Here is a 21506-nt window from a genome sequence, read left to right as displayed (position 1 = left end):
TTCAAACCAACAGGTTTTATTCCTGAGACGACAATAAAAAGAACTATAAAGAGCAATCGGAGATTGCAGACCCTCACCAGGACTTGTTTTGTGTTTGTGTTTGCGTAGTTTTGTTTGGAGTATTTTGTGCGGTGTTTGTGTACTGGTGTGTTACGTAATTAATAAGAGACATAACTAGAACTGCCACTTCATAACTGCTGGCAGTGATGCCTGAGTACCAAGACGTCCCGCTTTGATCGGACACCTGACCCTGACCCATGACGTTTTTTTTATTATTATTCAACTGAATTCAGAATGGGATAAAAATAAATTCAATTCAAATCAAATGGAAGACCAAATAGTTACAGTCCTGCATTGGAGTAATTATCAGAAGGAACCCGAACAAACAAAAAGCAAAGATGAAGTCATCAGGAGGAACTTGGATAGGATTCGCATTTATAGGAACATGTATTGGTATTGTCATGTCCAGGTCAGTTAACACCGATGAGGAGAGACACGATACATTTTCGATATATCGCAAGATATCGATTGATGAAGCGTTTCAAGACATTTCAAGACATTTCAAGACATTTCAAGCATTTCAATTTCCCCCCACTTTCAAGCGTTTCAATTGAGGCGTTTCAATTTCAATTCAATGAAATTGAAATTTCCGTTTTACTTCCCTCCTAAATAAATACAGTCCTGGCAGCATTTTGGGGGCAGCATGTGGCTACAGGTTTGGGTCATTTCTGCGAGCATGGCAGGGCTGCTGATGTGTATGCATGTGGCTACAGGCTTGGGCAGCAGCATGTGCTGCTACTCTACTTTCAAGCCCATCCAGGCACAGCCAAGTGAGCCTTATTCCAAAAAAATAAAAATAATTAAAAAAACCCATATCAAAAAAATTAAATAATTCTGCCTGCCAGACCATGTGTCTGATCAAGTTGAAATTTAAAACATCAATTATGCATCACTACTAGATCATAATTGTGGAGTTTCATGTTGATTGATTGAGCGGTTCCAGAGAAAACATTATTTAATATTTTTCTTCAATCCAATATGCCTGCCAAACCATGTGACCTATCAATTATTCCTGAACAAACTTGTACACCCAAGGCTTTGGGAACATTTGTGTGAAGTTTCCCATTGATCTGTCAAGCAGTTCTGGAGAAGATTTTTTTTATAGGTTTCAGGGTAAATCCAATATGGCCACCACACCACATGACTTATGACGTCATAATTATCATTATATCATTCTATATGAGTAGCCGTACTTATGGTGACAATTTTGTCTCAATCAGACAAGCGGTTGCGGAGAAAAACACAAACGTTCTGTGCGGACAAACAAATAAAGAAACAAACAAATGGTCCCCAACGCAATACCCCCTCCTTCGGCGAGGGTCACCGGCAATGATTGATCGTGACGGAAGAGACGACAGTGGGTTGGGAGGGAAGGAAGGAAATGGAAGTCAGAAATAATTACACACAATGAGAATAAAAATGAATCCAAAGAAACGAAGTCACCTCACTTCAGACTCACTAACCGACAGAAAGAGGGAACAAAAACCGGAGAACTCTGCTCTGGCGGCAGCGGGGAGGAGCAGGACAATGAGGTGAGCAGACGATGACCAGGATGATGAGACGAAGCACATGGGCAGATGAAACGAGCACAGGGCGAAGAGAGGCAGGCAGGGGACAACCTACTTAAAACTCTACTCTTCTTTCTCAGACCAAGCAACTCTCAGCCACGTTCTTTTACTCTCTCATCTACAACGCTCTGACCAATTGTCCTACCAACTGCCTGTTTTGCTTCTCCCGGGGCAACGCTCTGCCCCTCTGAGGTGATCCATCGCTCTGCCCCCCTTGGAGGCATCAAATACTCCGCCCCTGAAGGCATTAATAGCTCCATCCCCTGGGAGGCGTCAAACGCTCCTCCCCTTGCTGTCGCACCAAGTCTCCCAGCCCCCCCCCAGTAGAGGCTGACATAGCGGTTATACGCATGATTTCCTTAACCATAATCCCTGACTATCTATTACCACACGCCACCCCCTGTTTGACGCACATGCAAACAAGACAATCCTTAAGTTGACGTTTCCCTACTTGTACATCGAAGTGGCTAACTACTCGTCCACGGAGCATGCCACTCTATACATTCCTATCTGCTCTGGTAGTCTCTAACCCCACTCATCCTCCCCTCTCCCCCCACCCCCATCCCCTCCCATCACACAAACGTAACAAAATTCTTATTCTCCATGACTTCTATTGCACAGTGCTGTTCTCAAGCACAGGAATACACTGACTGTTCAATGCTATCTTGGAAATACCCAGAATGCTGCGTGCAGCTGTGATGCCACTCGACACAAGAGTTGCCACCATAATTCCACTCAGATGTCTGTCATTTTGTAATTGTCTTGAACAAAATTGTGAAGATTAACTTTTTAATTGCCTAGTTGTAAATTGGTTCCAAAGGGGGTTTATGCAAAGAAAAATAATGAAACGGATGGATCATTTTAATGGGTGTGGATATGGCACAAGCAAGGTGAGCCAAATGGCCTTTTCTTGTATGTACAGTCTTTATTGCATTTCCTTGAATATCTGACGTTCTCAATTCACTCGTCCTTGTGAATGTGTAGACTCCACTGCATCTGGCTGTCCTCAGTGGTAACCTGCTCAGTGTTCAGCTCCTTTGTGAACAGGTAAAGATCTCTATTTTCCTTTGCGAATGCATTTGTCTTCACATTCACTGGTGGATGAACGGCATTAGTCTTGGTTAAGTGTACATCAGATCACATCAAATTGTGATAAATACTGTAGTCATGTGTTTGAAAACAAAAATCAATGATTTTGATCTGGGATGTCAAACGTGTGATGTCCATGTGACTTGTGTACAAGAAAAACCCCTTTGATATTGCCATATCTACATAACATATAATAACATAACATATAACATAACATATAATAACAAGAACATCGAATTGGATTTATTTATTTTTTCAGGAATACGCACGGATTGCTGCAAAGCATTTTCTTTTGTTAATCCAAAGCGTGCACCAACTAACTGTCAGGAGGAAATGATGTGTTGTTCCTGTGCTTCAGGATCCTGCGGATCTACACGTACTGGATAAACAAGGAAATTCTCCACTAGACCTGGCTCGGGGACGGAGCTACAGTGGCATTCTATTTCATTTGAGGAGAGCAGAAAGGCGTTCGTCCAGCTATTCCATAAAGCCAGACCTCAGGTAGAGTGAATACTATGTGACCCCCCTTCCCCCTTTTTTTCCCATCCCCCAAACTCACCAAAACATCTGCCCCTTCCCCACCCCACGTTTTCCTCCTGATTCACCCCCCTTGTTACTTGTTGCGTCTGCCTGTTGTCCCTCTGGCTCACTGTTGGTACATTACTTTTTACCCTTTGTCACCTCATTCTTCCATGAGCCTCGACTTTGCATACAAAAACGATAAAGCAGTTTCTATTGGGCTGATATCGGAAACGGAGGAAACGTTATAATATAATCGGAATGACTGAATAAAAGGTGGACAAGAAAATACTTCTTTAATCATGAAAAGAGCATTTCCACTCAGAATAAATTTTCATGCACGGCATATATATTATATATATATATATATATATATATATATATATATATATATATATATATATATATATATATGCCTGGTGTTGGCGTAGTGGTGAGGGTTGCGGCTTGGGATCCAAAAGGTTCCGAGTTCAAGCCCCGTTGGCCGCTTGAATTAATACACACCAGGAGGTTGACTCAGCCTGTCATCCTTCCGACGTCGGCGAAGTGAGTACCAGTGTACTGGGCCCGGTGTATGCCCCGGTTAGAATAGGTGTACCATATCTCTGCGTCCTAAGAGGCGACCAGGGTTGCGTCAGGAAGGGCATCCAGCGTAAAACATGTGCCAAATCATTATGCGGATCATAACGGATGACCCGCTGTGACGACCCCTAACGGGAGCAGCCGAAAGAAGAAGAAGAAGATATATGTTTGTACACTGCAGAGGGTAACTTGTTCTATGAACTCCTCTTTTAGTTTCCTCTGTTGTACCTTGTTTTTACACTCAAAGGGAAACGAATCCAAAGACAGAGGAATTGGAAATGCAGTTTAATAACCAATCAGCATGAAGCAAAATGCCCACAAACGTGCCGTAGGCTACATGTAACATGTCTAGTTTATTTAGCTTTATGTCCATTACAATTCCACTTCTGATCTAAAAACCCAGAACATTCAAAACGATCATGAAGCCAATGTTCCAAATTTATAGTTCAACAAACAAATTGATCGTAAAATACCCATTTTTGAAATGTATCATTTTATACCAAAACACATGTCTAGAATGACATCATATCCCATTGACCTGCTATCGTGGCCTGGACACCGTCAGATGCTGGAGTTGTAGAATTGCAAGTGACATAAAGCAATATAAACGAGATGTGTGATGTGTAGCCTATGTCATGATTGTGGGCATTTTGCTACATGCTGATCAGGTCCCTGGACACCGCCAGACGTTAGAGATGGATGGAGTGTGTAGAATCCCTGGATTTCACGCAGTCAAACCACCAAACTGGGTGCCTTTTGAGGAAATCTGGTGCGGCTAAGGCTATGAATCGAAATCTTCTGAACTCTTGGGGAGTTTCTCCCCCAAGGAACTCAGGGCCAGCCTGGCCATGACAAAAATAGGGAAGACTACTGGGAAAGATGGAATCCCTCCAGACGTCCTCCATCACCTTGGACTGATGCCTCAAAAGTGTCTCCTGAGCCTATATTCAAATATGATGGTGGCCAAATTCCTCAAATCTGGTATGAAGCAATGGTCATTGCTCTGCTGAAACCAGAGAACAGCTGACAATCCCCAGAACTACAGACAGATATCACTGGTGTATATGACCTGTAAATTCCTGGAGTAACTTGTCATTCAAGGGATTGGCCTGATCACTGAGCCACGCATCCCTCAGTCAAGAACAAGCCAGATTCAGATTACACAGAAGCTGCTGTGACCATGTGCTCGTCCTTACCACGAACGAGGCTGGCTTCCCGCGCAACCTCAAGACCAGAGCCACACTTATTGACCTTTCCACAACATATGATATTGTTTGGAAGCATGGTCTGATGCTAAAACTGTCCCACTTACTCCCTCGTGCAAACTTGCTCCACCTGTGGACTTTTCTAGGCAATTGACAGATGTGTGTCTACTTCCGGGACAAAGTAAGCAAACCAAGGACTCCAAATAAAAGCCTCTCACTGGAAAGTGGCCTCGCCACATTCCTCTTTAATGTATATGGGATTGACATACTTGCTATTACATTGAGGAAATTTTGATATGCCAATGATCTGGTAGTGACCACACAGGCAAAAACTGTCAGAGCGATTGAAGGCATGCCGACGTCGGACTTGTCATTGGCAGAATATTTCTGCATGTGGAGTCCGTGGTCAAACCCAACAAAGTCCGTCATGTCAGCATTTCACTTTGACAACCACAAAGCACAGCCCCATCTCAACTTCACCTTTTGCGGAGAAAAAGTACAACACGATCTGACCCCAACCTACCTAGGTGTGACACTCGACCGTGACAACCTCTGAAAAACAGCTGCAAAGATGAAGAGACAGATGAACATAGTTCGAAAACTCATCGGAATGGGCTCTGGTACCAACGCGAAGTTCTTTACAACTCGGCTATGCCATTGGTGTAACGCTAATCACTGGACGGGTATTGTGCACCTGTCTGGGCTGCAAGTACTCATTCCACACATGTGGATGTCCAGCTAATTTCCACAATGTATGTTATCACTGGAACCCTAAAATCTACACCAATTCAATGGTTACCGCTGCTGCCCAATATTACACCCCAGACATTCGCTGAGACTCAGCTCCATGCAGAGAGGCCATCGGTACAAACAACAACAACCCGGATCTTCCCATCGATAGATCTAATAAATCCAACTTGCTATCTGGTCTCCGGAAAACATTTTTGGACACGTGCTCAAGCCTCGCACAGGACACGACAGTGTGTAGTTGCTTGGAGGAAAGTGCGGGACGAAATTTCTGTCCACAACAAACATCTAATTTCTGACCCAACAAGGAAACCACCTTGTTTTGACCTGCGTCGGAAAACATGGGAGGCCCTTAATCAAATCCGAATAGGATATGGTCACTGCGGCCACTTGATGCATCGGTGACGTATTCCGAGCTGCGCAAGATGGCTCCGCATGATGCCACAACCCTGATCAAACTATGGACCACATAACAAGTCTGTCCTGTATTTAAATTTGAGGCTGACATTGCTGAGATACACTTCTCTCCTCAATAGCATTAAACTGGCTCACTTAATCTCAAATAGGATTTATAACTGTTGCTCTAAACCCACCAGACACAAGAAGAAGGATGGCCTGGAAAGACCTCTGACTCTTGGTGCCTATTTAAATGATGCTGCTTGAATGCCGTCGATAGCCATGTATACACTGCGGTGATTCATCGATGTGAATCACCTCAATGCTGCTGGAGGTTTGCCAAATAATTGGTTCATTTGCTTAGCAATTGAGTTTGTTGCAGAGGATTTGTTCACAAAAGACCTATTTCGCTCAACCCCGAATCTGGCGCCGAGTCGAGCATGTTGCACTCGCTGAACAAATTGCAGATAATTGTTAAAAGCCATTAACCTTCAATCTTTGCTTTTTAGCCAGCGAGACGCGGCTCGAAGAGAGCTCGGCGTTCTTCTTCTTCTTCTTCTTGTTCTTCTTCTTGTTCTTGTTCTTGTTCTTGTTCTTGTTCTTGTTCTTGTTCTTGTTCTTGTTCTTGTTCTTGTTCTTGTTCTTCTTCTTGTTCTTGTTCTTCTTCTTGTTCTTCTTCTTGTTCTTCTTCTTGTTCTTGTTCTTCTTCTTGTTCTTCTTCTTCTTCTTGTTCTTGTTCTTCTTCTTGTTCTTCTTCTTCTTCTTGTTCTTGTTCTTCTTCTTGTTCTTGTTCTTCTTCTTGTTCTTGTTCTTCTTCTTCTTCTTGTTCTTGTTCTTGTTCTTGTTCTTCTTCTTGTTCTTGTTCTTGTTCTTCTTCTTGTTCTTGTTCTTCTTCTTGTTCTTGTTCTTGTTCTTGTTCTTGTTCGTGTTCTTCTTCTTGTTCTTGTTCTTGTTCTTGTTCTTCTTCTTGTTCTTGTTCTTGTTCTTCTTCTTGTTCTTCTTCTTGTTCTTCTTCTTGTTCTTCTTCTTGTTCTTCTTCTTGTTCTTCTTGTGAAGACAAAACCTTTAGGACTCGGCTATTTTACATACAGGATCCGGATCTCCTTAAATACTAAACACCTGTACACATCCTCACATTGAGGGTGCCTTTTGAGAGCGTCTATCATGAACTTTTAAATATATTCGGACATTTGCTTAAAAGTTTTGAAAAGTTCACTCTACTATTTAAAGATTATTCCATTTAATGTGTTGTAATTTCGTAAATACACGATTTTCTCGTCATGAACGACGATCGTCCAGGATGGGTCTCGTTATTGGCTCCGTCAAGGCACGTGACGAAATATTGGAAGTTGTTGTTGTTGTTGTTTTTTTCCTTCTTCTTCTTCTGTTCTTGTTCTTCTTCTGGTGAAGACAAAACCTTTAGGACGCGGCTCTTGGACACATTTGTCCTTGTTTCTCTTCTTCTTCTGTATATCCATAAGAGATTTCTGCCGATTTGATGCTACTGGGGATCCGAGTGAGTCGGACCGTTTGGTAAAATGGTTTTGTTTCTCAGTAGTCACAAAAGAAGCAAATTTTATGTGTTTTTCAATTTCATTTTGAACAGCGGAATTTTAGTCACGGGGAAGGATGTGGTTGTTTTTATGAACCTCACTCGGAAATGTGGGAGACAACTCAGCATGTTTACTTTGTGCCAGCGTACAGTCATTTCGCTGGCGAAATGTCCTGGGATCAACAATCGGCCGGGATTCAATCAGACAAATTGTGTCACCGTTTGGCCGGCTTATGTCATTGGGGATGTTTGAGCCATGGCCAATGAGCAAGCACACTCAAATTTGAAGAAACCCTGGAGAATGTCGAGCGTGCATTTAAACGTGCATGCATACAGATATAGCATTTTTTTGTCGCAATATGTAAACCTGTGCATGTTTTGGTGTTTGTTTGCACTGGCAGGTTTTTGGTTTGTGGACCGCCGGGAAGGTCGAGGATTCCAGTCTTGTTCTTCATTGGATCGCTGCTCCTTTGGTTATACCCACTATACATGATAGAGGTGCTTACCTTTTTGAAGATTGCAGAAGTGCCTTTGCTGCAGTTGTGAAATTTTGCAAATCATCGTAGCTTGCAGGAGTAAAATTATTACTTTGTGATTTTCTTTAACAGATTTTATCAATTTAATATTTTATAGTTGTTGTTTCAAAAGAGGGATGTTGAGCTTTTTATTTTGATCTACTTTTTCTTTTTTAACACGGACTAAACCCCATGGAAGAGCTGGGAAATAGGAAACGTAGGGTAAGAAGGTAATGTACCGCAATGGAGTCGAGATGAACATACAGCTAAGAGGCATGGATAAAAAAAAAGACAGAACTATAATGGACAAAGACAGACACAGCACCAGAGGATGTGAAGATGAGGGTCATATGAACAAATGGGATATTCAACAAACAGGTTTACAAAAAAAAAGGTCTACAGGTAAACAGAGGAGAAAGGTCACCAATAATAAAGATCAGGGGAGAAGTGAGATACAACATAGGATGTAGGTTGTGATCTTGAAGGACTATTGAGTATCGAGACAAGATATGACCGATTCAGGAAGGTGAATTCACAAGTAGAAACTAGAACGGCACTCGTAGAGTGCAAAGTCTCGCCTCGCATGTTCATTCTAAACAAAAAATACCATTGTTAACTGAACACGCTACTGGAGTAAAGGAGTGAAGATGTTCATTGATATTCGATTTGGGAAGGGGAACAAGGTCTGGGTTGTTGATGTTTGTGCAACAAGGGCAGGGGGCAAGATCAGATGAAATGTGATAAAGGTCCAGAAGGCCACCAATCTGTCATTGGGGTTTGACAAACGGTCTCTATACTTCAGATTCCTGCTGAGATGTACGAATTACAATCAGGATCTTGGATCCCTCTGCTTCTGGGAGTGCAAGATGAAAAGCAGCAGTAGTGGTGCACAAAGGATAACTGTATACCACCGCACACTTAGAAGCTGATGGCATCCTAGGGGAACTAATATCTGCAAATGATTCCAAGGTGATTATTCCACTTAAGACCAGTTGTCACAGATACGAGAGGCCCCAAAAAAGCCAAGGAGTGCCAAGAACTACACCTGTTCCAGAGTTTGACATGACAGAAGTAGATTGATCACTTAAATATGTGATCTTTTGTGGAGACAGTCGCATTGTGACTGTGCTGTAATGAATTTCACATTTCAAGTGGTTGACCAAAGTCTTATCCTTTCCATATCACCAGCCAAGGAAGCAATTGTAATCTGCCTGTCACTGGAGTGAGGGACAGTCTGACACAGGGTGGAATCTTCTCCTAAGCAGTATAAACGATTGTCTTGGGAATCAGAAAGGTTGATGTAAGAAGACCCCAAATGTCATTGTCAGGAAGAGAAGAGAAGAGGTCACAGCCTGTCAAACAAACAGCAAAAGATCAGGAGGACTGTGTTGCCATGGTGTTTTAGATTCAGTACATGCATCCATTGCTCAGTTAGCAGAAGCATGTTTCTGGACTGGAGTGCCTGGGAGGGAGTGCAAACTGCTGGTTTATGATGAAAACGTTTTATAATGGATGAGACTTGGTCAGCAGCATTTCCAGATTCCCTTACCTTACTGATTTGCTTTTTGAATGGAGGTGGACATAAGCCATCCTCCCAAAAGGAAGGTGAGTCTCTGAGATAGATCTGCAAAATTTGTTTTGGATTCAGTTTTTTTAATCCTCGAGAATGGTGCACGTTCTTTGATGATATCACAAATGATTTTGGAAAGTTAATGGATTTGACCCCATTTCAAAATATTTTCATTGTCAATTTTTTAAAATTGTTCAAGGTGGTGCCAAGAACGCTGCACAACATGTTTCTCTTGCACTTGTTGTTTGTGACTTCGAACACATTCATGTGGTGGTGCTTCATTTGTGCGGCACGGTCAGACCCCGGGTATCTTCCTTGCGATTCACCTGCATACCACCAAGCCGTCAAACAGGTTGTTCTTTGCATCCTTTGCATCTGGGGTTGCAGTGGCAGGATTGGCATGCTATAGAGGTGAAACACATCCTTTAAAGGTGAAAATGGCAATAGGAGTGAAAATGGATTGTACAAGAAGGGGAAAGAGGGTACTCTTATGATTAGCAGTGAGAAAACAATATGGACTAAAAGTAACTTTATTATTATTATTTTTTGCATTTTGTTTGTGAATTATTTCACATTTTATAATCGAATAAAATTGTTGTATGTCAATAATTAGGTTCCCCAGCAGTACCTCCATTGGGTTAAAAGTAAATATTTCATGTTTCAGAGCACAGAATAATAGTCGGTCGACTGCAGACCATTGTGTCTGTGAGTATGCACTTGATCCCCATTGTGCTTGTGGTTCTTTCAGTGTGTGCACCTCGGAGAGTTGGGAGTTGGTCCACCGCTGGCACGCCTGTGCCATACTTGCCAACTGGTGCGGCCGCTGCGCTCCAAGCATTGCTGTGTTGCCAATCGCTGTGTAGGTCACTTTGACCACTACTGCCCTTATGTTTATAACACCATTGGGCAACGCAATAGGTGAATTTGTCCACCTGTCCCCTTTTCCAATCTACACAATGACATACTGCTTCTATTCATTCATTGAAGGTAGTCAATGGTGCCTTTTCATACAGTGCAACTACATTCTGTAGTGAATGCTATGCAATAAAATGGTAGTGTATATATATATATATATATATATATATATATATATATATATATATATATATATATATATATATATATATATATATATATATATATATATATATATATTACATTACCATAATTGCTGTCTTTTCTGCTGTTGTCTCCATCAATCTCGTAGACTGCACTTCTGCTGTTACTTGGTGTCTATGGCTGTGAACTGCTGTTTGGGCATGTACTTCACCGGACACAACCTGCAAACGTATGGCTGGGATTTTTCCTTTGGAACCAGCTTTGTATTTTTGGCCATCTTTGCGTTCTTCAGCTCCAGCTTGAGCGTCTTAAACGTAAGAGGCATGCCACTGTCTGCATGACCACAGACTTGCATATTTATCCCTCACAATGTCAATGTCATAGGCTAATTTAGTGACTCTTTTATTATACGGGGGAAATGGTAAGCCAAGAATTCCTCGTGAATGGCCTGAAATGATGTTAATACCACCGGTGTTAATTAGATATTGCTGATTTTTGCAAATTTGACATATATATATATATATATATATATATATATATATATATATATATATATATATATATATATATATTTGTCGCTCTATCTCTCTCTGTCTCTGTCTCTCTCTGTCTCTCTCTCTCTCTCTCTCTCTCTCTCTCTCTCTCTCTCTCTCTCTCTCTCTCTCTCTCTCTCTCTCTCTCTCTCTCTCTCTCTCTCTCTCTCTCTCTCTCTCTCTCTCTCTCTCTCTCTCTCTCTCTCTCTCTCTCTCTCTCTCTCTCTCTCTCTCTCTCTCTCTCTCTCTCTCTCTGTCTCTCTCTCTCTCTCTCTCTCTCTCTCTCTCTCTCTCTCTCTCTCTCTCTCTCTCTCTCTCTCTCTCTCTCTCTCTCTCTCTCTCTCTCTCTCTCTCTCTCTCTCTCTCTCTCTCTCTCTCTCTCTCTCTCTCTCTCTCTCTCTCTCTCTCTCTCTCTCTCTCTCTCTCTCTCTCTCTCTCTCTCTCTCTCTCTCTCTCTCTCTCTCTCTCTCTCTCTCTCTCTCTCTCTCTCTCTCTCTCTCTCTCTCTCTCTCTCTCTCTCTCTCTCTCTCTGTCTCTCTCTGTCGCTCTATCTCTCTCTGTCTCTCTCTCCCTCTCTCTCTCTCTCTCTCTCTCTCTCTCTCTCTCTCTCTCTCTCTCTCTCTCTCTCTCTCTCTCTCTCCCCCCAGTATGTATTCTGTTTGGGTGTGAAGTTGCTGTTTTTGCCACATGCACATCCCAAAGGTTTTGTATGAAGTGTGAAATTATCTTGCCATAATGGAGCAAACGTAAATGTCATTGAAACTCCAAAATTTTTTGGTGGAAATGGCACCACCTTTGGTGGTAGCCGGTATCACAAATCATCTTCCTTTTATCTTGTGATTGGCATTGGCTCTTAACTAGGTGGGCATGAGTAATTTCCAGAGGGGGCGCTAGCCTGGAGAAAAAAGTAGGAATTTCTCTAAGTATTTTTGGAATTCTTTTAACAAGTGTTTGCATAATATCGTGATGAACATAAAAAAAACAAAAGTATCTCCTTTAATAATTTTCGTTTTCCATTCGCTACGAGGCCTACCATTTTCTGTATAAAAATTAATTTTAAAATTTAACATATGTTTAAGTTTAATATTAAAATTTATATTTTATTTTAATTTTAATATAAAAGTTTTTTTCACAGATTTGTAGTACCCATTTCAAACTAAATCATTCGCAATGAGTGCAAAAAAGTTGAAGTATCTTGACGAATATATTCGATTTGGATTTGTGTCCCTCCAAAAGGGTGACGCAGAGATACCCCAGTGCATAATATGCTACAAGACTCTGAGCAATGATGGCAAGCGGCCCACACGCTTGGAACGCCACTTGAAGACAATGCATCCTGCTCTAGCTGCCAAACCCAAGGCATTCTTTGACAGAAAAAGGCAGTCCTTGAAGCAAGCTAAGATGGACAGCAGTGGAGCATTTCGGCAACAGACTTCAGAGGTTGTTGAGGCTTCCTATGAGATCGCCATGTTGATTGCAAAGAGCAAAAAGTGCCATAACATTGGAGACTCTTATAAAACCAAGTGTACTGCGTGCAGCAGAACTCGTTCTGTGGAAAGTTAGTGCAACCAAGCTTTCCCAATTCTCTCTATCAAACGACACCGTCAAGGGAAGGATCGATGAAATGTCTTAAGACATCAAAGATCAAGTTCTCGACCAAGTAAGAGCTTCTCCTGTACTTGCCATCCAGTTGGACGAAACGACTGATGGTGCTCAGTGTTCTCAGCTACTGATGTATGCTCGTTTCGTGTCAGGCAATAGTGTAAAAGAGGAAATGCTCTTCTGCCATCCCATGGAAAATTGTACAACAGCAACATATATTTTTCAAGTGGTATCAAACTTCTTCCAGGAAAATCAACTTTCGTGGGACTCGTTGGTAGGGGTGTGCACTGATGGAACTCCGGCCATGCTTGGTTTGCAATCTGGTTTCATAACAAGAGTGAAAGAAGAAAGTCCATCTGCTATCGGTTTGCACTGCATCCTTCATCGTGAAGTCTTAGCATCCAGAACGCTATCTGCTGAAATGAGAGATGTCAGGAACCTGGCTATCAAGGTAGTCAACTTCATCAAAGCTGGAGCCTTAAACAGTTGTCTCTTCAAACAGCTGTGTGTGGATATGGATTCGGAACATCAAGCCTTGCTTTTCCACACAAACGTACGATGGCTTTCAAAGGGAAACATGCTTGGACGGCTTTAAGAACTACGACAAGAAGTGGCAACATTTCGAGATTCGCAGCTGAAAGCAGATCTCCATGACAAGTTCCAGTCTGAAGGATTTTTATTTTGCTATCTCTAACTTACCTGGTGGACATATTTGAGGTGCTGAATGCCATCAACCTCAAACTCCAAGGGAAAAACATCAAAATGCACCATGACGTCATTCGAGCCTTCATAGCCAAACTCGACGTCTAGTCTGGAAATGTCGAATTCAGGATGGAAACACAGCCAGTTTGGGCTAACTTGGATTCTGCTCTCATTCACAGTTACCTTGATTCTGAGTTCAAGAAACAAATAATTACCCATCTGACTGAATTGAAAGCAGAATTCATCAGATACTTTCCGAATATAGATGAGAAGCGCGAAGCCTGGAAATTCATTAGGAACCCATTTCAATGTGAAGTTGCTGATATTTCAGACGAAGTGCAAGAGGAGTTTCTTGAGTTAAAGTTCAACTCCTCGCCTGAAGAAGACTTCAAAAAACTGGATCTGGAGACGTTCTGGGTCACGTACCTTCCTGTTTACCCTTTGATCTCACATCAAGCTCTTCGGATTCTGACAATGTTTGGATCAACGTATTTTTGTGAAGCTGCATTTTCCATGCTCGTTACTGTCAAGACCAAGTACAGAAACAAGCTGAACGTTGAAGGGGACTTGCGTTGTGCTCTCTCTGGCATTTGATCATGCATTCAACATCTGGGAGCGAAGAAGCAATGTCAAGTATCTCATTAAATATGCTGTGAAAATGAGTGTTGCTTAGACAGAATTCTTTGTTCAATAAAAAGACTAAAAACATGCATTTTTTTAGTTTTTCCTTTTAATTCAGGAGGGATTTTTAATCATTTGGTTGAAGATGTGAGAGGGGGGTGGGGGTGGAGGGGTGGAGACAAGGACCAACTACTAGAGGGGGCATGGTGGTAAAAAGGTTAAGAACCACTGTGATATGGAGTATGATGTGTTGTTATCCATAAAATTTATTTCAAACATGACAAAAATTATAAAGTGCATTTCCGAGACTGTGCCGTGGCACATTGCCCACCGAAGTTGGCCGAGAAGGGTACTGCCACCCGAAGGGCGGGAGTGCCCACAAGTCGTAATAATCAACTTTACATGAATGGCGTTGAGATGATAGTTGCAAGGTACATTGATTTAAAATGGTGACTCCATGTGCCACGCATTCCCACCAGTTATTCCTTGCTGTCATCAACATCACAATCAACGAGTGGATGAACAGGAAGAGATACGCACATTTTATGAATGAGAACGGGTACTACCACAACCCATTTTACCGAGGTGTGAAGCTCAACCTGCTGGAGTTTCTGAAACTCATCCCACCGCAGACTGAGGAAGAGTTGGAGGCTCGAATAGGGTTCCCATTGGAAACTGTGTGATGCACTGGAACCTTCAATCAATCGGAATATCAATCTGCCTTCTCTTCAATATCAATCTGCCTTCTCTGAGTACCAATTGGTGCGAATAACTTTGAATTTCAAAAACATTTTTCTGCACCAAGTGCCTGACTATCGGAGTAATGGACTGAACTATGGTCTTGATATTGCACTGCAATTTGGATTATGATAGCCAATCCTGTTTTTGCTTTTTGCTTTGTAATTGTAAGTAGTGTATATTGAAATGTTTTTAATTACATTCAGACTTGTAAGTGTTAACAAATAGCCTGGTGTTGGCTTAGTGGTTAGGGTGGCGGCTTGGGATCCTAGGGTCCTGAGTTCAAGCCCCATTGGCCGCTGAATTAAAATACACCAGGAGGTTGACTCAGCCTGTCATCCTTCCGAGGTCGGCAAAATGAGTACCAGTGTACTGGTAAGCGGGACACTGCATCAGCGGCATAGCTGCATCCCAACCAATGATGCAACCAGCAGCAACAGGCTGCACGAGAGAGAGAGAGATAGAGATAGAGATAGAGATAGAGATAGAGATAGATAACAAAAACAAAAAACACCCAATTGGAATTTTTTTGTAGTCCATTTTCTTTGGATATTGAGTGCTCTGTATCACATTTCACTTCCTCCTTTTGAAAGAGGGGTTGGCATTGATTTTTTTTTTTAAACTACAACAGTAAACGATGTTTTTTTTTTTGTACAACCAGAAAGAATCTGTGTTTTGCAAATAAAACAGCTATATATTGTTACAGGCCGGGGGGTTAGCCGCCAACCGACCGCTCTGAACGGAGCCGCAAGTCGAGTCGGCCCGACCGATCGCCCGGAATATAGATCGCCGCCCGGATAACTCCAAGCGACGGGTCCTTGTACAAGAACCGAAATATGCCAATCAGCAGATCACGTGGGGTAGGGTCGATTGCCAATCTTCAATGTACCTAAATACCCACGTGATCCAACTACCGGGGTATTCCACCCTCGACGGATCTCGTACCGAACGAACCGCCGAGGCGAGCTTGTCTGTGTGCGATTCCGAGCGGCGTAATCGCCGAGAACCGTCGGTCCAAATGTCCCCGTTTTACGGCAAACCAACGGCTTTCTAACTCCCAACACACGAAATGTTCAGTCAATGAGGGAATGGACACAATGAGCAGGTTTACATTCACACAAGGACATTTATTATAATGAAACACGTATGCAATTAAATAAGGCAAAACACGTATGCAATTATACAAGCAACAAAAGTACGACAAAAGAACTACAACCGTCTACTTATTATGTACAGTCATTTACACTTAACAGCAGTTCCTACTTATTAGACGGGCCCACGGACACACGTACACACACACACACGTACACACACACGAAACGGTGGCTGAGGCCTTTAATCACGAGCTCCAGCTCGGAGGACAGGTGAGCTGAAACTCAGAGCTTGACTCGAACCTTTCCACCTTGTGTGGTCTTCAACTTGTCCGGACCCGGGCTCCAGCGAGAGCGAGCTGGATCCAATCGCCGCGATCCTTCCCGAGCTCCCGCGAATCCTCCCGCGCTTCTCAACACGTGCCGGTGAGAGGAGGCGCCGATCCTTCCTGTCGATCGTCGCTTCCCCGAGGATCCAACTCCAAGAAGAGGCCGACGCGTCGCACCAAGCCTGGAAACAAAATGGAAAACGAAAAGCTCCACGAACCAAGAGGAAGAGGAAGAGAGGAAGAAGCCTCCACTCGCAGCTCGAGCCAAACAACCGGCTCAAGTTCCTTCCAAAACAAAGCAGCAGCCGAAGCTTACTGAGCCAGCCGAAGCAAAAAGCTTCCGAAGGCCTCAAGCCAAGCAAGCCAAGCAGGACCCGATGGTCTGCTGAACGACTGCTCTCTCCGAAGCAAAAAGCTTACTCCTCCCACGGGACTCAGCACACGAACTCTGCACACGGGACTCAGAACGGGACTCTTCACGAACTCTGCCACGGGACTCTTCACGAACTCTGCCACGGGACTCCCACGAACTCTTTTTGAACAAAGAAAAGATGTCCTCTTTATCCTTTGCACCCCCTCCCCCGCACCCGGTGTGACTCATGCCCTCGTGATCCACCCCCCACTCAACCACGGGTGGGAGGGAGTTGTTGACGTCACCGCAGGGTTCTTCTTCCTCTTTGCAGAAGAGGGTGAGGGACGTATCCATTGTTCGCTCCCAAACTATTAAATCGATCCGCAGCGCATCTAATCAATTTCAAAACATTTAAACAATGGAAGGTGAGCTATCTAGGGAACATGCACTTATCGACTTCGCTCACTAAGGGAACCTGTATGTTGTGTGCAATTGAATTCCAAATTCGTAACAATATGAAAGTAGATTATTACCCTTTGATCTCATTTTACGTAGATATTCATTGGTAGGACAGGTGAAAATTGTAGCTCAAAAGGTTGATGGCAAACTGGTAGGGGTGTGTAATTAACAAGTGTCACTGTTGCAGAGGAAAATCTCTACTCATCCTTCCTTATACGTGAAGGGATAGTTAATCTTTCTATTGGCAGGATGGGAATGCCAGGTCTCTGTGATGGACCAAATACTCGACTATGTATTTCCTTTATTTTGTATACAGGGTCGAGGCCTGTGGAGGAGATAGAACACAGAATGGACCAGGATGTAACAGAAGAAAGAGAGGGAGGGGGACACACCAACAGCAGTGTTGATGGCCAAAATAGAGGAGGATTTGGAGGAATAAATGGAGAAGAATGAGAGCAAGGAGAGGACAGAGAGGGTGAACAGGATGGATACAGCTGTAAACTCTCAATCACAGAGGAGGGAGGGAAAACTGGGGAAGAAGTAGAAATTAAACGAAGAATAAAAGTTTAAAATATATTGTCGTGGTACTGGCAGTTGAGGTTAAACCCCCGACCCAATTTGTGGTGACGGGCGGTTAACACTGCCAGCCCGGATAGCCAAGCGGTTTTCCTTAGAAGGTGGACACATTGATCCTCCAAGATTATAACACCTGTGGGAGGGGTGGGCCATGGCATGGAGGGAGCGACGGAAGAAAAGATGGATGCGCAGCACGGGGATTAACAGCACGGACACAGCAACTTAAACTAAACATGGGGTTTAATGAAAATAGACAAATATTTACAAGAGACAATAATTCGGAATGTAAAAATACATCCAGGTAAATTAAACCTAAAGTTGAGGCACCTCTACACACAGACTTAAAAGCAGGCAAGGGGAAACGAAATAAATGAAAATCCTTCCTTTATTCTGGCAGTTAGCTTGGTCCAGAGATAGTCTTTAAGGAACTTGGAATCGAGGCGCTTCGTCCTGCACGTGTAGACGCGGCCAAAAAATGGCACCAAGCCGCTCTCTCGCAATGGGAAAATGTACATCATGTGATTCGTAAGCGGTATTCAACACCAAGGCTCAGAGACCCCATGTAGCTTCTTCGTGGGTCGATCGTCCTCACCGACCCGCTGCTTTTTAGAATAGTGCCGTCCCCCTCGGTGACATACACGGCGCCCCAGGGTTCGTCTCTCATGACCCAACCAAGAGCCAGTGGCCAGCATCTTGCTCAGTACATGAGCCAATTCGCCTCAGCACGAATACGAGAATCGTGCCATCTTCTTCATGTGTCGAAGGAAAGCCAGCCGTAAAGCCCTGCTCTTACAGGCCATCTCATCGCCCCATTCTTTCTCAACCGTGTGCGTCCCTTACACTGAACTGAAGTAACCAAGGCAACAACCTCCTCGCTTGCGATCTCTCCTTGACGTCACAACGAACAACCGTTCCACCTCCGGGGCGTGGCTTGCTTGCACGAAAACCCTGGAAGGCGGGGCCTCTGCCTGCTCGGTATGCCTGACTCACTTGTAAATGCAAAAACGTAGGAATAGGTCATGAGGCAAACACACTAGGGGAACTTATCCTTAATCCTTATCTAATTAACACCAAACATCCCCCACCCCCGTGTGGTGACACGTAACACTTAAGTTCACAGGCTCCTGACTTAATTTACATCGAGATGTCTCCTACATGCCCACGAAACAATCAACTCTATTCAATCCTAACTTTCCTATGAAATTCCTCCATCTACCCCCACAACCGTCACAATTTATTAAGAGGAGAGTTTGGTTGTGGGGATAGGGGGGGGGGAACCCAGAATGAGGTGGGCTTGGAGAGAGTTAATGAGCATAGAAAAGATCATTTTTGTGGATATGGTGGTGAACAGCTTTTGAAGCCCTGGAGTGAAGAGTGAGATTGAAGAGATTGAGTCAACTCATTCCACAGGTGGGGGAAAAAGATGAATGAATGAGTGGAGGTGAACAATGAGATCAGATTTCGGGAGTTTCATCAGAAGGGGGTTACTGACATAATGTGTGTGCCCTTCAGAAATCTGAAGGTGTGGGGTGGGGGGAGGGTTGGAGGGACAGAATACAGAGCATAGGGTGTAAGACCAGAAAGGAGGTGGTAAAAGACAGAGAGACCACCAATCTGTCTGCGGTGACAAAGTGATAGGCCTGGGGACTCAGCTTCGTTGCGGGAGATTCCAATGATCTTGAAGGCCTTGGTTTACATGGCGTCAAGCTGAGCAAGGTATGAGGCAGGGGTATCAGCCCAAAGGGGAGAACAGTGCTCCATCAAGCTGTGGATAAAGGATTTGAAGGTGGACAGGAGTTTAGATGTGCCAAGGAATGGATGGAGCATCTGCTGGCTGTGGCTGGCTTGGGAGGCCACTTTTGCTATGTTAGAAGTACATGTTGGTGGGAGGGGGAGGGGTTAGGTGTGGTGGGGGAGGGGAGGGGTGGGAGTTGCCAGACAGTCTCTTCCGAGAGAGAGTGTGAGATTTTTTTTTGGCCGATTGAATGACCTATTTCAAGTGTTTGACCAGCTTGTGATTTATATCAAGGTCTGCAGAAAGGGGGGACGCTGCTGAATGCCTATTTTAAGGATGAGGGATGTCATGGCAGAGGGTGGAATTGTCAGCAAAAGAGATAAAGAGGATTTTCCAGAGTCAGAGAGAGATCATTGATGAAGATTAGGAATAGGACTGGGACCAGAACACTGCCTTGGGGCACTTCAACCTTGACAGGGAGAGGAGATGAGAGGATTCTGTTGAGAGCCACACATTGGTTATGAGAGTATAGGAATTGATCCGTCTTTATCGACTTTGAAAGAATCAGAAGCTGGTCCAACACTTGAAATATCTCTTTGAACCCTGACAAATCCCACACACTTACTTTGTTTCTCCTAAACAAACCACTTGAAGATGTTAAGTTGCACAAAGTTTTGGGCCTCACTTTCAGCCATGATCTTTCTAGGGGCTGACCATATTACCAAGATGGCCTTAAGCCAGCTGTCGACTTGGCATCCTCCATGATGCAAGGTCTTTCCTTGGCCAATATGAAATTTTGACAACCTTCAAGCCCATCATTCGTACCTTGGTGGAGTACTGCCCTCTCCTTTGGGCAGGTGCCCCTACCCTACACCTTGCCCCTCTTGATGCTGTGGAAAGTAAGGCCTTTAAAATCATTGGGATCTTCTGTGATGAAGCTGAGTGTCTAAGCCTGTTCCTCTGACATCGCAGACAGGTTCATGGGTCCTCTGTATTCTCCCACCTCCTTTTTAGGTCATCTCTTCGAGCATGACCTAATAATATGGGTGTCGATGTCCTTCGATCCGTCCGTCCGTCCGTCCGTTCACAATGAAGTTGAAGCGGGAGATCTGGTCACTAGTGATCCTGATAGAGGTCGATGAGACATACACGATGGTATGACTTGCAAAGTCACCGAAGGTCAAGGTCAAGGTCACGAGGCCTTTGAAGTTGCGAAAATGACGATTTTCAAATTCTATCTCCTCCGCCATTTCTCAAGCGATCTTGAATTTCATTGTAGCATATGAATCTATGGGACAATATCTAAATTTGGTCAGGCCGGATTTTCGATATTCACTTTCGTTTTTGTGTCATGTGACTTCAAAGTTGGCAAAAAAATGCGAAAATGACGATTTTCAAAATCTATCTCCTCCTACATTTCTCAAACGATCTTGAATTTGATTGTGGCATATGAATGTATGGGACAATATCTAAATTTTGTCGGAACGGATTTTCGAATTTCGTTTTCATTTTCGCGTCACGTGACTTCAAAGTTTGCAAAAACTGCCCTACCTTCAGGAGGCTATATATTCTCTACTGGGCATTGCAAATGTTAGTGCATGGTGTCATTGCATAGCAGCTGACCTTGTCTTTCATGTCCATTCGAAAGAATACCGATATCTTCGAATACGTACACGTCACGTGACTTTGAATTTTGCGAAAACTGCTTCATGTTGTGGCAAAATGACGATTTTCAAAATCTATCTCCTCCTACATTTCTTAAGTTATCTTGAATTTGATTGTGGCATATGAATCTATGGGACAATATCTAGATTTTGTCGGGCTGGATTTTCGATATTCGCTTTCGTTTTCGTGTCACGTGACTTCAAAGTTGGCCAAAAATCCCTCCTGACCCAAGAACACTACA

At 43.4% G+C, this 21506-nt stretch overlaps 1 protein-coding gene across 3 annotated transcripts in view; it reads left to right on the top strand.

Annotated features, from left to right (window-relative positions):
• LOC147021529 (uncharacterized) overlaps positions 1-15761 on the top strand; it is a 29494-nt gene extending 13733 nt beyond the window's left edge. The window contains exons 4-10 of one of the 3 annotated variants that reach the window (XM_085891550.1): positions 2613-2675; positions 3076-3218; positions 8120-8216; positions 10003-10155; positions 10552-10662; positions 11011-11176; positions 14800-15761. In XM_085891550.1, the coding sequence (XP_085747676.1) occupies positions 2613-2675; positions 3076-3218; positions 8120-8216; positions 10003-10155; positions 10552-10662; positions 11011-11176; positions 14800-14873 (807 nt within the window). In that variant the 3' untranslated portion in view covers positions 14874-15761. Of the gene's footprint in view, positions 1-2612; positions 2676-3075; positions 3219-8119; positions 8217-10002; positions 10156-10551; positions 10722-11010; positions 11177-14799 lie in introns of all 3 variants that reach the window. The other 2 variants (XM_085891548.1, XM_085891549.1) reach the window with 2 other exon arrangements.
• The last annotated feature ends 5745 nt before the right edge of the window (positions 15762-21506 follow it).

This window comes from Eptatretus burgeri, chromosome 8 (genome assembly GCF_056783735.1).
Source record: "Eptatretus burgeri isolate ZD-2024b chromosome 8, Ebu_testis_v1, whole genome shotgun sequence".
In the NCBI taxonomy this organism is placed as follows: Eukaryota; Metazoa; Chordata; class Myxini; order Myxiniformes; family Myxinidae; genus Eptatretus; species Eptatretus burgeri.
Note: the sequence above shows the minus strand (reverse complement) of the source record. Positions and strands in the feature narration are given on the sequence as shown.